At 34.3% G+C, this 15,895-nt stretch overlaps 2 protein-coding genes across 2 annotated transcripts; both read right to left on the reverse strand.

Moving 5' to 3' along the window:
• Positions 1–1,003: 1,003 nt before the first annotated feature.
• LOC121206751 (heparanase-like protein 2) lies at positions 1,004–3,385 on the reverse strand. Its single transcript, XM_041077827.1, has 9 exons — positions 3,283–3,385; positions 3,061–3,097; positions 2,680–2,850; positions 2,452–2,600; positions 2,059–2,363; positions 1,840–1,976; positions 1,629–1,754; positions 1,433–1,532; positions 1,004–1,267 (listed from the first exon to the last, which is right to left on the reverse strand). The coding sequence occupies exons 1-9, from the start codon at positions 3,383–3,385 to the stop codon at positions 1,004–1,006; spliced, it is 1,392 nt and encodes a 463-aa protein (XP_040933761.1).
• Positions 3,386–5,791: 2,406 nt separating this feature from the next.
• On the reverse strand, positions 5,792–8,173 carry LOC121206752 (heparanase-like protein 2). Its single transcript, XM_041077828.1, has 9 exons — positions 8,071–8,173; positions 7,849–7,885; positions 7,468–7,638; positions 7,240–7,388; positions 6,847–7,151; positions 6,628–6,764; positions 6,417–6,542; positions 6,221–6,320; positions 5,792–6,055 (listed from the first exon to the last, which is right to left on the reverse strand). Exons 1-9 carry the CDS (start codon positions 8,171–8,173, stop codon positions 5,792–5,794), a joined length of 1,392 nt encoding a protein of 463 aa, XP_040933762.1.
• Positions 8,174–15,895: the final 7,722 nt, after the last annotated feature.

Raw genomic sequence — 15,895 nt, forward strand, 5'->3', positions numbered from 1 at the left:
GGAGTTAACCCCCTATTCAATTATCCCTTTTTCCACACATTTGAATAATATGGGGACTAGATTACCCTATTTTAATTTGAGATGGACTGAATTGCTCGTGTCCTAACATTTTATTGACGTAAATAGTCAATTTCGTCATTAATTGCCCTTTTTTGCACACTCTCTTATAGTACATGGACTAAATAGGTCTTGACTCTTTTGTACAAGGACCTCCTATGTTATTTTTCCCTACTAACTAAAAGAAGTAAAAGAGGAAGTATCATATACAGAAAACAAGAATAAAAGAACAAAACAAGCCGTGGGAAAGTTATGAACGAATTGGCTACTCAAATTAGGCATCCAAGGCACGAGTGGAAAGAGTACTCAAATCCCACAAAATCAGAATGAGGAAGTTGAAGTAGAACAATTTCAATCTTCAACAAGGATAGGCCTATACCAGTTCCACAATGGCCCCAGACAAAAGAGGGCGTTTGTTATCCTTAATAAAGTTTCTTTTCGCCAAACATTGAAAAGGAATATTATTTTCTTCAAATAACGTTCATTTAATTCTTATTTTTTGTTATGTTGTAATATTTGGAAAAAAAGGTATTTCTAAGGTAACTAAATGAGTTTCAATTAATTGTATTACATTTTATTGTGTTCATCTTTATCACTAACACCTGTAGGACACTGTCTTTAAATTTGAAATTGCACTAGGCAACTTGTGACAGAAGATGTAGGGAAATGATGTAGATGGAAAAAACAAACATTGGAAACATGCCGAATCTAATATAAAAGTGACAGTGAGTGATTTATTCCCGGTGGATTTTTTGTCCATGCAAAATATAGTAAGAAATGAATTGAGATAAAGGTAGAAAAATCGAGGGATACTAAAATCTAAAAATTCGTACATAACTAAGAACAATAGTAACAACTAGAAAAATAAGTTAGAAACTCTTGTCACATTCTAAAAGTTCAAGTAGGGTTTAAAGGTATTACATTTTAGATAAAGTAATGATGTAATTTAAGCACAGGCAGGGGCTTGAAAGTCTCTGATGGTTACATAGACTATGGAATGAGCTGCAATAGAGATGGGCGTGGAAGCATTGACAAGCTTTGGTTCCATCGCCGAAATGTCGAATATTTCTGTTGGAACCATTGGAACGTCATTTAGCAACACGATTTGACCTTGTATATTTCCAGCTAGCGCAGCCAAATGATACTCCTCTCTATCCTTGGAACCTCTAAATTCAGGCTTCGCAACATCCGTGGATCTCAAATTACAACTCTGGTGCTCGTAATTTGAAAGTGTGACGTTGAATGAGCTATCTTTCGACAAGTTAATAAAAATGATAGAAATCCCAGGATACAAGAGAGAAAATGATGCTAATAACATTTAATAAAAGTAAATAATTTGACAAACGAAAAGTTTGCTCTATCAAAGTTGGCTTACCTTTTTCTTCGCACAGTGAGCATATACACGCAAATTTGGGTTAGACTCTTGAGTTACGGCAAGTACAGTACTTCCCATAAGCCGGTGCCATAGAAGTGCACTAGAAACGAAACAAATTAATAAGATGAATTATGTTGGTTGCTATAGGGAAAAAAAGAAAGGATAAGGCTCACACTATCTGTGTGAAGATACGGACCCGTAGTAATCTGGATTGGGAATAGATGTTGTAGTACTAAGTAAAGCATAATTTCCTCCGATTAGAGTTTGCCTGCAGAAGACCTTGCGATTGTAGGTTGAAGCCATTCCAAATTGATCAAGATACCTGTTAAGGGAGAAAAGTTCAACCTCGTGTTTTATTAGACACAAAGAAAAGGTAGAGGTAGAAGAAAAGGAAAGAAAAATATTACCAAAATCCATCAGCAAAGGTTGGGGACAAATCTTTAGCACCGCCGTGAAGAGCTCCGCCAGATTCAGAAACCCAAGCTCCCGACTGCGGTTTAAACTTGTTGACAATATTCAAAACACCTTTATAGGTTTCGGTAACCTGATTTAAGTAAGATGGATCTTGAATCTTGGTAATCATGTTTGGATCATCACCTGCATATGCATCCATCGAATTAAGAAACTGACCCTACTAGTAATAAGTAAGCCTCTAAAAACTCTTCAATGAACACTGAATTGAGACATATTTGGATACCAGGTCCAAGATTATAGATATGGTGTGTAACTCCATCAACAACATCATGTCCTGAAACTTCTAGGAAGGAATTAAACCATTTCTCATCATAATAGCCACTAGAACCTAAAACTTTTGGTTGAGTTTTGGGATATGGGTGTAATTCTTTCACTAGATTCTTAAGTACTACTATGTCTTTTCCATATTGTTTAGCCTCAACGCTTGCACCCATCCCAGCTCCGGAGAGTTGATTTCCTGAAATAATAAATTGATTAAAGTACAATTCGAAAAGTATAATGAAAAATAATCTTATGCAGAGCTTCGGGAAAACAAATTTAGTTACCAAATTCATAAGAATCAACTTTGTATCCCTTGGAAATAGTATACTTCATGAAATCCCTTGCATTTTGCAATTTCCAATCGCCAACCCAAAGACCCTTTTCGATTTGTGACCGATTTCTTCCGAAAAGAGCATTCAACCCAAACGTAACCTTTACTCTTCAAAATGTCATATCAATAAAGTCAATGTCTTTACTAAGAAAAAAAATGGAATGTTTAATTATTTTTCGGAATATTTCTAGTTTGATTGAAAAATTTATTGAGTTCGTCCCATCTTTCCAAGGGAAGGCAGCCCTGAGAGAATCCGAATAAACTATCTTCATTTTTCATGAAATTGGGGCAATTCTTAACTCCTCCTACTCCGTACACCACTTGATCTTGCAACGACCCACCAACTTTAATTCTTAAAGGATTGAATGCAGAAAGTAATTTCAAAAATTAGTCTGAAATTGTTCTTACCAGCTTTGTACCAAGTTTAGTCCAACTCGTTCAGACAACCATTCTTACGAGGTGGCTTTTAACAGTATTCGAATCGAAATATTTGCAATCTCATTTGGACTACCATGCATGAATTAATGATAGAGACATGTAATATTATATACGTAGAACTCACCTTTTATTACATTTATCAGACCCTTCTTTTTCAAATCCTACGAAAAACATAAAGTACAAGAAAAGTCAAAATTTATGTAAAAGACATTGTTCATACACACACAATAAAATATTCTTACCAAATTTAATAGTCCATCCTTTCCCCAAGGACATTAATTGTAGTTGCATTTTTCAGTGGGCCGCCAATCCAATGTAGCGCATACAAAGTTATCATCTGTTTCACCACTTGATGTTGCTCCTTGAATCACAACGTTCACATTTTGCATCGATGAAAGCGATATCTGGGAAACAAGGATTGCTAGGCTGAATATGCATTTCAAATCCATATTCACGACATCTAGATATTAGGAAAGAGCGGGAAGAATTGAGGGTAATGCAATTGTAATCATGCATGCGTTTATATATATGCGTGTATTAAAAGTTTGTTACAATTATATACGAATTTAAAATTGGTTAGGAAATTTAATCGTGGTAAAGGCATCATGATCATTTTGTTTAAAAGTTACAGTTTTGCAGCTGCAACTAATTCCTTTTCAACTACGGTCGAGATAATAATTCCATCTTGTTAGTTGGCAAGGAAATTTCATTTTAAAACCACTTTTGGGCCGTCTACCATTTAAATTCAAAATTAAAGGCTTGTGTTGTTTCTTTAGCTTGTATGTCTTGTTGTTCATATTGTCAATGGAATAGGAATGTGGGTTTTGTCACAAGGAAAATTGTATTTTGAATAATATTTTAACAAGTAAATATTGCATGTTAAGGAAATATGCAGAGATTATATTATTGCAATAATTAAACCTATCATTAAACTTGAAACGTTAGAAATTCCGTGTCGACAGTAGTAGCATATTTGAAAAAGATTCCCACAATTTTTTCTTCGGAAATTTTCCGAAGAGGAGCTATCTACGTTCGCTCCAAAACCCTAAACCTCTTTCATGAATTTTCATAAACTCTATCGTATCATAAAATATTTGCGTACATAAAAGAACTTTCAGAGTTGTTTTAATTTACTCGATAATTGAAAGTAATATATATTTTAAATCAATTCTATCATATATAGATTTCAGTAGAAAGTTTTTTTTCCCTTTATTTTATAGAAATGATAGACCACTGGGTTTTCATAAGAGAAGGAATTGTTGGTTTTGAGAATTTTACACCGGGCCTTTACAAAGCACATCTTAACGACGATGACATGAACTACCAAGACAAAGAAAGACTTGCTTTTGTTTTCAGTGTAATGAAACGCATAAAAAATCAAACCGTTATAACCTAAAATCCAAACCCTATAGGGATTTTTTATTTTATTTTCCTAAAATTTTTTGTCCTTTTGTTATATTGAAAATTCAAACCAATTAGGGAAGAACAAATGCCGCCCAAGTGCCCATATTTCACCTTTTATACAATAAAACCCCAATAGCTAAGCCACCTACCTAGTAGATTTGACACTTGGCTCTGTTGGCGAAGTAGTACAAAATTCTTTATTTAAAATTTGCATAGTATATTTTCCATCGAAATTCGAGGTTACTGACAATTCAAAATTACTAAAAACTATTAATTACATATGTTTGAATGTTTATAAACTTTTTTATTTGATATAAAGTTGTTTGAATTATTTATGTTTTTTTAATTTATGAAACTCTACCAACTGATGATTATATTGTGTAGATGTATTTTTTTCACATTTGCACCTATCTTGTTTTTCTCTGAACCATTTTTTTTACAAACGAGAGGAGTTAACCCCCTATTCAATTATCCTTTTTTCCACACATTTGAATAATATGGGGATTATATTACCCTATTTTAACTTGAGATGGACTGAATTCCTCGTGTCCTAACATTTTATTGACGTAAATAGTCAATTTCGTCATTAATTGCCCTTTTTTGCACACTCTCTTATAGTACATGGACTAAATAGGTCTTGACTCTTTTGTACAAGGACCTTCTGTGTTATTTTTCCCTACTAACTAAAGAAGTAAAAGAGGAAGCATCATATACAGAAAACAAGAATAAAAGAACAAAACAAGCCGTGGGAAAGTTATGAACGAATTGGCTACTCAAATTAGGCATCCAAGGCACGAGTGGAAAGAGTACTCAAATCCCACAAAATCAGAATGAGGAAGTTGAAGTAGAACAATTTCAATCTTCAACAAGGATAGGCCTATACCAGTTCCACAATGGCCCCAGACAAAAGAGGGCGTTTGTTATCCTTAATAAAGTTTCTTTTCGCCAAACATTGAAAAGGAATATTATTTTCTTCAAATAACGTTCATTTAATTCTTATTTTTGTTATGTTGTAATATTTGGAAAAAAAGGTATTTCTAAGGTAACTAAATGAGTTTCAATTAATTGTATTACATTTTATTGTGTTCATCTTTATCACTAACACCTGTAGGACACTGTCTTTAAATTTGAAATTGCACTAGGCAACTTGTGACAGAAGATGTAGGGAAATGATGTAGATGGAAAAAAACAAACATTGGAAACATGCCGAATCTAATATAAAAGTGACAGTGAGTGATTTATTCCCGGTGGATTTTTTTGTCCATGCAAAATATAGTAAGAAATGAATTGAGATAAAGGTAGAAAAATCGAGGGATACTAAAATCTAAAAATTCGTACATAACTAAGAACAATAGTAACAACTAGAAAAATAAGTTAGAAACTCTTGTCACATTCTAAAAGTTCAAGTAGGGTTTAAAGGTATTACATTTTAGATAAAGTAATGATGTAATTTAAGCACAGGCAGGGGCTTGAAAGTCTCTGATGGTTACATAGACTATGGAATGAGCTGCAATAGAGATGGGCGTGGAAGCATTGACAAGCTTTGGTTCCATCGCCGAAATGTCGAATATTTCTGTTGGAACCATTGGAACGTCATTTAGCAACACGATTTGACCTTGTATATTTCCAGCTAGCGCAGCCAAATGATACTCCTCTCTATCCTTGGAACCTCTAAATTCAGGCTTCGCAACATCCGTGGATCTCAAATTACAACTCTGGTGCTCGTAATTTGAAAGTGTGACGTTGAATGAGCTATCTTTCGACAAGTTAATAAAAATGATAGAAATCCCAGGATACAAGAGAGAAAATGATGCTAATAACATTTAATAAAAGTAAATAATTTGACAAACGAAAAGTTTGCTCTATCAAAGTTGGCTTACCTTTTTCTTCGCACAGTGAGCATATACACGCAAATTTGGGTTAGACTCTTGAGTTACGGCAAGTACAGTACTTCCCATAAGCCGGTGCCATAGAAGTGCACTAGAAACGAAACAAATTAATAAGATGAATTATGTTGGTTGCTATAGGGAAAAAAAGAAAGGATAAGGCTCACACTATCTGTGTGAAGATACGGACCCGTAGTAATCTGGATTGGGAATAGATGTTGTAGTACTAAGTAAAGCATAATTTCCTCCGATTAGAGTTTGCCTGCAGAAGACCTTGCGATTGTAGGTTGAAGCCATTCCAAATTGATCAAGATACCTGTTAAGGGAGAAAAGTTCAACCTCGTGTTTTATTAGACACAAAGAAAAGGTAGAGGTAGAAGAAAAGGAAAGAAAAATATTACCAAAATCCATCAGCAAAGGTTGGGGACAAATCTTTAGCACCGCCGTGAAGAGCTCCGCCAGATTCAGAAACCCAAGCTCCCGACTGCGGTTTAAACTTGTTGACAATATTCAAAACACCTTTATAGGTTTCGGTAACCTGATTTAAGTAAGATGGATCTTGAATCTTGGTAATCATGTTTGGATCATCACCTGCATATGCATCCATCGAATTAAGAAACTGACCCTACTAGTAATAAGTAAGCCTCTAAAAACTCTTCAATGAACACTGAATTGAGACATATTTGGATACCAGGTCCAAGATTATAGATATGGTGTGTAACTCCATCAACAACATCATGTCCTGAAACTTCTAGGAAGGAATTAAACCATTTCTCATCATAATAGCCACTAGAACCTAAAACTTTTGGTTGAGTTTTGGGATATGGGTGTAATTCTTTCACTAGATTCTTAAGTACTACTATGTCTTTTCCATATTGTTTAGCCTCAACGCTTGCACCCATCCCAGCTCCGGAGAGTTGATTTCCTGAAATAATAAATTGATTAAAGTACAATTCGAAAAGTATAATGAAAAATAATCTTATGCAGAGCTTCGGGAAAACAAATTTAGTTACCAAATTCATAAGAATCAACTTTGTATCCCTTGGAAATAGTATACTTCATGAAATCCCTTGCATTTTGCAATTTCCAATCGCCAACCCAAAGACCCTTTTCGATTTGTGACCGATTTCTTCCGAAAAGAGCATTCAACCCAAACGTAACCTTTACTCTTCAAAATGTCATATCAATAAAGTCAATGTCTTTACTAAGAAAAAAAATGGAATGTTTAATTATTTTTCGGAATATTTCTAGTTTGATTGAAAAATTTATTGAGTTCGTCCCATCTTTCCAAGGGAAGGCAGCCCTGAGAGAATCCGAATAAACTATCTTCATTTTTCATGAAATTGGGGCAATTCTTAACTCCTCCTACTCCGTACACCACTTGATCTTGCAACGACCCACCAACTTTAATTCTTAAAGGATTGAATGCAGAAAGTAATTTCAAAAATTAGTCTGAAATTGTTCTTACCAGCTTTGTACCAAGTTTAGTCCAACTCGTTCAGACAACCACTCTTACGAGGTGGCTTTTAACAGTATTCGAATCGAAATATTTGCAATCTCATTTGGACTACCATGCATGAATTAATGATAGAGACATGTAATATTATATACGTAGAACTCACCTTTTATTACATTTATCAGACCCTTCTTTTTCAAATCCTACGAAAAACATAAAGTACAAGAAAAGTCAAAATTTATGTAAAAGACATTGTTCATACACACACAATAAAATATTCTTACCAAATTTAATAGTCCATCCTTTCCCCAAGGACATTAATTGTAGTTGCATTTTTCAGTGGGCCGCCAATCCAATGTAGCGCATACAAAGTTATCATCTGTTTCACCACTTGATGTTGCTCCTTGAATCACAACGTTCACATTTTGCATCGATGAAAGCGATATCTGGGAAACAAGGATTGCTAGGCTGAATATGCATTTCAAATCCATATTCACGACATCTAGATATTAGGAAAGAGCGGGAAGAATTGAGGGTAATGCAATTGTAATCATGCATGCGTTTATATATATGCATGTATTAAAAGTTTGTTACAATTATATACGAATTTAAAATTGGTTAGGAAATTTAATCGTGGTAAAGGCATCATGATCATTTTGTTTAAAAGTTACAGTTTTGCAGCTGCAACTAATTCCTTTTCAACTACGGTCGAGATAATAATTCCATCTTGTTAGTTGGCAAGGAAATTTCATTTTAAAACCACTTTTGGGCCGTCTACCATTTAAATTCAAAATTAAAGGCTTGTGTTGTTTCTTTAGCTTGTATGTCTTGTTGTTCATATTGTCAATGGAATAGGAATGTGGGTTTTGTCACAAGGAAAATTGTATTTTGAATAATATTTTAACAAGTAAATATTGCATGTTAAGGAAATATGCAGAGATTATATTATTGCAATAATTAAACCTATCATTAAACTTGAAACGTTAGAAATTCCGTGTCGACAGTAGTAGCATATTTGAAAAAGATTCCCACAATTTTTTCTTCGGAAATTTTCCGAAGAGGAGCTATCTACGTTCGCTCCAAAACCCTAAACCTCTTTCATGAATTTTCATAAACTCTATCGTATCATAAAATATTTGCGTACATAAAAGAACTTTCAGAGTTGTTTTAATTTACTCGATAATTGAAAGTAATATATATTTTAAATCAATTCTATCATATATAGATTTCAGTAGAAAGTTTTTTTTCCCTTTATTTTATAGAAATGATAGACCACTGGGTTTTCATAAGAGAAGGAATTGTTGGTTTTGAGAATTTTACACCGGGCCTTTACAAAGCACATCTTAACGACGATGACATGAACTACCAAGACAAAGAAAGACTTGCTTTTGTTTTCAGTGTAATGAAACGCATAAAAAATCAAACCGTTATAACCTAAAATCCAAACCCTATAGGGATTTTTTATTTTATTTTCCTAAAATTTTTTGTCCTTTTGTTATATTGAAAATTCAAAACCAATTAGGGAAGAACAAATGCCGCCCAAGTGCCCATATTTCACCTTTTATACAATAAAACCCCAATAGCTAAGCCACCTACCTAGTAGATTTGACACTTGGCTCTGTTGGCGAAGTAGTACAAAATTCTTTATTTAAAATTTGCATAGTATATTTTCCATCGAAATTCGAGGTTACTGACAATTCAAAATTACTAAAAACTATTAATTACATATGTTTGAATGTTTATAAACTTTTTTATTTGATATAAAGTTGTTTGAATTATTTATGTTTTTTTAATTTATGAAACTCTACCAACTGATGATTATATTGTGTAGATGTATTTTTTTCACATTTGCACCTATCTTGTTTTTCTCTGAACCATTTTTTTTACAAACGAGAGGAGTTAACCCCCTATTCAATTATCCCTTTTTCCACACATTTGAATAATATGGGGATTATATTACCCTATTTTAACTTGAGATGGACTGAATTCCTCGTGTCCTAACATTTTATTGACGTAAATAGTCAATTTCGTCATTAATTGCCCTTTTTGCACACTCTCTTATAGTACATGGACTAAATAGGTCTTGACTCTTTTGTACAAGGACCTTCTGTGTTATTTTTCCCTACTAACTAAAAGAAGTAAAAGAGGAAGCATCATATACAAAAAACAAGAATAAAAGAACAAAACAAGCTGTGGGAAAGTTATGAACGAATTGGCTACTCAAATTAGGCATCCAAGGCACGAGTGGAAAGAGTACTCAAATCCCACAAAATCAGAATGAGGAGGTTGAAGTAGAACAATTTCAATCTTCAACCAGGATAGGCCTATACCAGTTCCACAACGGCCCCAGACAAAAGAGGGCGTTTGTTGTCCTTAATAAAGTTTCTTTTCGCCAAACATTGAAAAGGAATATTATTTTCTTCAAATAGCGTTCATTTAATTCTTATTTTTTGTTATGTTGTAATATTTGGAAAAAAAGGTATTTCTAAGGTAACTAAATGAGTTTCGATTAATTGTATTACATTTTATTGTGTTCATCTTTATCATTAACACATGTAGGACACTGTCTTTAAATTTGAAATTGCACTAGGCAACTTGTGACAGAAGATGTAGGGAAATGATGTAGATGGAAAAAACAAACATTGGAAACATGCCGAATCTAATATAAAAGCGACACTGAGTGATTTATTCCCGGTGGATTTTTTTGTCCATGCAAAACATAGTAAGAAATGAATTGAGATAAAGGTAGAAAAATCGAGGGATACTAAAATCTAAAAATTTGTACATAACTAAGAACAATAGTAACAACTGGAAAAATAAGTTAGAAACTCTTGTCACATTCTAAAAGTTCAAGCAGGGTTTAAAGGTATTACATTTTAGATAAAGTAATGATGTAATTTAAGCACAGGCAGGGGCTTGAAAGTCTCTGATGGTTACATAGACTATGGAATGAGCTGCAATAGAGATGGGCGTGGAAGCATTGACAAGCTTTGGTTCCATCGTCGGAATGTCGAATGTTTCTGTTGGAATCATTGGAACGTCATTTAGCAACACGATTTGACCTTGTATATTTCTAGCTAGCGCAGCCAAATGATACTCCTCTCTATCCTTGGAACCTCTAAATTCAGGCTTCGCAACATCCGTGGATCTCGAATTACGACTCTGGTGCTCGTAATTTGAAACGGTGACGTTGAACGAGCTATCTTTCGACAAGTTAATAAAAAAGATAGAAATCCCAGGCTACAAGAGAGAAAATGATGCTAATAACATTTAATAAAAGTAAATAATTTGATAAATGAAAAGTTCGCTCTATCAAAGTTGGCTTACCTTTTTCTTCGCACAGTGAGCATATACACGCAAATTTGGGTTAGACTCTTGAGTTACGGCAAGTACAGTACTTCCCATAAGCCGGTGCCATAGAAGTGCACTAGAAACGAAACAAATTAATAAGATGAATTATGTTGGTTGCTATAGGGAAAAAAAGAAAGGATAAGGCTCACACTATCTGTGTGAAGATACGGACCCGTAGTAATCTAGATTGGGAATAGATGTTGTAGTATTAAATAAAGCATAATTTCCACCGATTAGAGTTTACCTGCAGAAGAACTTGTGATTGTAGGTTGAAGCCATTCCCAATTGATCAAAATACCTGTTAAGGGAGAAAAGTTCAACCTCGTGTTTTATTATACACAAAGAAAAGGTAGAGGTAGCACTATAGGAAAACAGACTTTTAGCGGCGCTTTTTTTAGCCTCTAGCGGCGCTTTTAGGCGCCACTAAAACTTTTAGTGGCGCTTTCTAAAACGCCGCAAAAAACGCTGCTATATGTAACGCCACAAAAATTTGTGGCGTTTGTTGGAAAAAAAGCCGCTAAAGGTCAAGGCTTTTAGCGGCGTTTGTGGGAAAAGCGCCGCTAAACGTAAAGGCTTTTAGCGGCGTTTGTGGGAAAAGCGCCGCTAGACGTCAAGGCTTTTAGCGGCGTTTGTGGGAAAAGTGCCGCTAAACGTCAAGGCTTTTAGCGGTGCTTTTTTTACAAACGCCGCTAAATTTTGCAGATTTGTAGTATTTTTTTTCACCAATATCCAGCCCTTCCTGCATTAAAATCCAACCAAATACAACAAATATAATATAAAATGCAGCCAAAAACAGCAAATTTAACATAAAAAATACAACCAAAAATATTAATTCTAAATGATACTTCAAATTTAACTAAAGATATATGATATAATTAATAATAAAGTATAATTTAAAATATTTTTACAATAATGTTAAACGTGACAAAACTTAAAAACATTCTTACAATAAGAAAACTAATGTCTAAGACGGCGGCTTTTGCGATTGTTGAAACATATGCATCATCTGCTGAAGCTGTAGCTGGAGGTCATCGTACTTTTTGCTCTGTTCTGCTACCATCGCTCGTGCCTCTGCCTCTCTCGCTGCAGCCGTTGCCTCCCTCTCTGCTGCCTCTACTCTAGGTTGTTGCTGGAGTTCTTCATATTTTCGTTGAACCTCGGCAATTTGCTCAACCGTGTTCGCTTGCATCTGGTCTCTTAACCTCTGAACTTCAGCTTGAGCTTGACTTCCGGAAGGCATGTATTGCTGGGAGCCGGATCCAAAATATTGGGTCGGGGTAACACCAGATCCTTGAAATCGAACCCGACCGTACCTTTCAGGACCCAAAACTTCAGTGATAATTCTGTTATCAATGTTCTCAAGATTAACAGAACTATCACTCGAAGCAATCGCTTCATATTCCGCCTTCTTCTCCTTTAGTTTCTCCTAAAAAATCAATTAAAGAGTTAGAAACGAAATATATAATAAAAAGAAATGCAACATAACTTAACATTTTTTAAAACTACTAATGATGAATTGAATTAAACAATTATAACTAAAGATTATAAATATTTAGAATAAATCAAATATTATTAAGTGAATATACCATAATTTCTCCAGCTTCAGATGTCATAGGAGATCCATCTTTCTTCCTATGCGTAATCTCAAAAAGCTGAAGGCGTCCAACTTTTTGTCCGGATTTGACTTCCTACAATATAGTAGTAAGAATATTATTTAATAATAGAAAGTTATTAATATTTGAAAGAATTAATAAATTCATAATACCCCGGCCTCAGCTACAGAAGCAAAACTTCTCGACCCTACCGTGTGCGTGAATTTTTGTTTTTGCATGCTGCTTGTTCCAACTCGCTCACGGTCCTACATAATAAAATTATTATTACGTATATTGTAAACACTATATATAAGAGTTTGGAAATACGCAATACCTCTCCTTTCTTTGAATTCCAAAATCTAACCGCATCTTCCCATTGATACCTCAGCATTCCTGGGGGAACATTTCTCAGTTTTTCCTCGAGGCTTATGTCTTTCTTAAAATATTGTTTCTTTAAAGTGCTTCTATTGTCTCTCCATCTTTTACCTAATGCCTTCTTGATATAATCATGGAGACTTCTAAAGCAAATCTCTCCTAAAAAAACATAAGTTTAGAATGTAAATATAAATGAAACTTAAACCAAAGTATTATAAATTGCATTCACATTTTGTTACCTTAATATTAGCGAGAGCCTGGTTTTTGTTGCTATCAGGCATGTGATGCCATGATTCGTAGTTGATGGGCAACATATTTGTATTTCGTGCTAAAATGCCCAAATAGCCTGCTAAAAGTCGAGCTTCAGATCCAACAGGCTGACCATGAGTATTTCTACTTACTTTAACACGCTCGACAGGATCTAAGTCGTATAAATCTTTAAGTAGCGTACGTCCTCGAACTCTACGCGTCCCACCACTTTCAGCTGAAAAATGATATACTATTATTATAGTAAAATTGACAAATAATTCAATAATAAAAGTCAACACATGTAAAATGAACATAATATTACTTTGAAATTCTTCAGGCTCATCAAGTGTCTCCGGCACATTCGAAGATCCAACAACTGTCTGCTGTTCACTATTTCTTTCTTCCGAATTTGGAGTATTCTGGACAATACTTAAATCTCGTACTCTTCTTCTACGCATTTGTCCTGCAATACACATAAAATAATTAAAGTTTTAGTAACAAATTACAACAATAGTAGTACATATAAAATAGTTAAATTATATAACATGAAAAAGATTAAAATTATAATATTACATATAATTAAAAAATTGTAAAATCTTACTACATCATTATTCGTAAATATCTTCATCCACATCATGTCGAACCCATTGATGTTGTGTATTAGTACTAGGGATATTTTCATCTAAGTTTTGTTCTGTAAAAGGTAATGTTTCTGATCTTTCGACGATGTCATCTCTACTTCCATTACCCATGTCAAACAAGTCTCTAGGGGTGTTCCGGAGTACACCATACCAACCCTCATCAGTTGGATCTTTCGAATAAAAAACTTGTTTCACTTGAGAGGAAAATACATATGGCTCGTCCATCAATTGTTGTCCAGTGTGAATCAAGCGAGAGAAATTCACCATTGTAAAACCAAATTGATCTTTTTTAATTCCTCGAGCAGTATTAACATCTGCCCAATCACACCGAAATAAGATAACTTTCCATCTGCCATAGTAATCCAACTCAATAATGTTGGTAAGAAGTCCGTAATACTCCACATTACCCTCAACCGGATTACTATCCCTAGCACTAGCATAACTTGTAATTGAAGAATTAACAACAACTCCACAATTTTGAGTTCTCCTCATTCTCTCGCGATACTTTGTATGAAATCTGTATCCATTGATGAGGAAAGCACTATATCTTTTTATTACTCTGTTCGGACCTTGGGAAAGCCATTTAACTTCGTCATTGATGTCCTTCCCACTCCAAACCTATTGAATCGAAAGTAAATTAAATAATTAAAAATGTATTATGTAAAAACATTCTTATTTGATTAACTACATTTCGCGATTATATGTAACTTATTAACTTTAGTTACATACCGTTTGACTTAACCATTCATGAAAAGATTCTGTGAATAACTTATTAATCTCTCGATGTTGTAATCTTCGAGAGTGTGCACGAGATCTCAAAATTTGTTTGTACTCACTATATTAAAAACAAGTTTAATTGGTTAGAAGATAAACAAATCAAAACGACGAATATGTAAGACAATTTTATAACTTACTTGCGCAACGGTTCAATTGAATCGTGGTTAAAAAGTACATATCGATGTGCCTGTATCCACGATATATCATCTAATTCTACAATTTCAACTTTGCCGATTGGTTCTCCATAACTTTGAAATAAATAAGTTTCAGCCAAGTCATTATCATTGAGCCCAGCATTTCTACTTGGTCTATTCAATCGTGTTTCAGCATCTTCTAAATATCTAGAACAGAAGGTCATGCACTCTTCTGCCAAGTAGCCTTCAGCAATTGATCCTTCTGGATAACACTTATTGCGACAATATGACTTCAATTTGCTTAGGAACCTAAACACGATATACAATATTTATCAAAAGCTGTAACTAAATGTATAGAGGTGAATGAATGAATACTTGAGAAATAAATTAGCACCTTTCTATAGGATACATCCATCGATAAAAAACCGGTCCACCAAGGATTGCTTCGTGAGGGAGATGGATTACCAAGTGCACCATAATAGTGAAGAAGGAAGGTGGAAAGGTCTTCTCTAAATTGCATAAAGTCAAAGCCGCTCGATCCTATACTTTCTCAAGTTCTTCGACATTCAAAACTTTGCCACAGATAGCTTTCATTATATTGGTTAGTTCAATTATACAGGACGTTACATTTTTTGACATACAGCACCGTAAAGTAATTGGGAGTAAATCTTGCATCAAGATGTGGTAATCATGTGATTTTAATGAATATAATCTTCTATCTTTGAAACTCACACATCGAGATATATTTGACGCATACGCATCTGGGACCTTTATATCCTTCAACACCATGCAGAAAACTTCTTTCTCTTTCTTTGACATTGAAAAAATAGAAGGCGGCAACCGATATTTCCCATTCGAAAGTACTTGAGGATGAAGATCACGCCGGATTCTCATGTCAACTAAATCAAGTCGGCTCTGAAGATTGTCTTTTGATTTTCCATTGACATTTAAAATTGTCCCAATTATGTTCTCGCAGACATTCTTCTCAATATGCATGACATCAAGATTGTGGCGTAAAATGTTGTGCTCCCAATAAGGCAACTCAAAAAAAAATACTCCTTTTCTTCCACAACTCCGCCTCATTAGGATCATCA

The sequence above is a fragment of the Gossypium hirsutum genome, chromosome A09, assembly GCF_007990345.1.
Source record: "Gossypium hirsutum isolate 1008001.06 chromosome A09, Gossypium_hirsutum_v2.1, whole genome shotgun sequence".
NCBI classification, from domain to species: Eukaryota; Viridiplantae; Streptophyta; class Magnoliopsida; order Malvales; family Malvaceae; genus Gossypium; species Gossypium hirsutum.

Excerpts from the sequence above, each read along its gene's own strand:
- LOC121206751 (XM_041077827.1), bottom strand. The coding sequence starts at position 3,385 with ATGGATTTGAAATGCATATTCAGCCTAGCAATCCTTGTTTCCCAGATA. Across the intron at positions 1,755-1,839 it reads ACCTTTGCTGATGGATTTTG|GTATCTTGATCAATTTGGAA; the intron begins GTAATATTTTTC and ends CTCCCTTAACAG. Across the intron at positions 1,268-1,432 it reads CTCACTGTGCGAAGAAAAAG|AGTTGTAATTTGAGATCCAC; the intron begins GTAAGCCAACTT and ends TACGAGCACCAG.
- LOC121206752 (XM_041077828.1), bottom strand. The coding sequence starts at position 8,173 with ATGGATTTGAAATGCATATTCAGCCTAGCAATCCTTGTTTCCCAGATA. Across the intron at positions 7,886-8,070 it reads TCAAGGAGCAACATCAAGTG|GATTTGAAAAAGAAGGGTCT; the intron begins GTGAAACAGATG and ends TGTTTTTCGTAG. Across the intron at positions 6,543-6,627 it reads ACCTTTGCTGATGGATTTTG|GTATCTTGATCAATTTGGAA; the intron begins GTAATATTTTTC and ends CTCCCTTAACAG.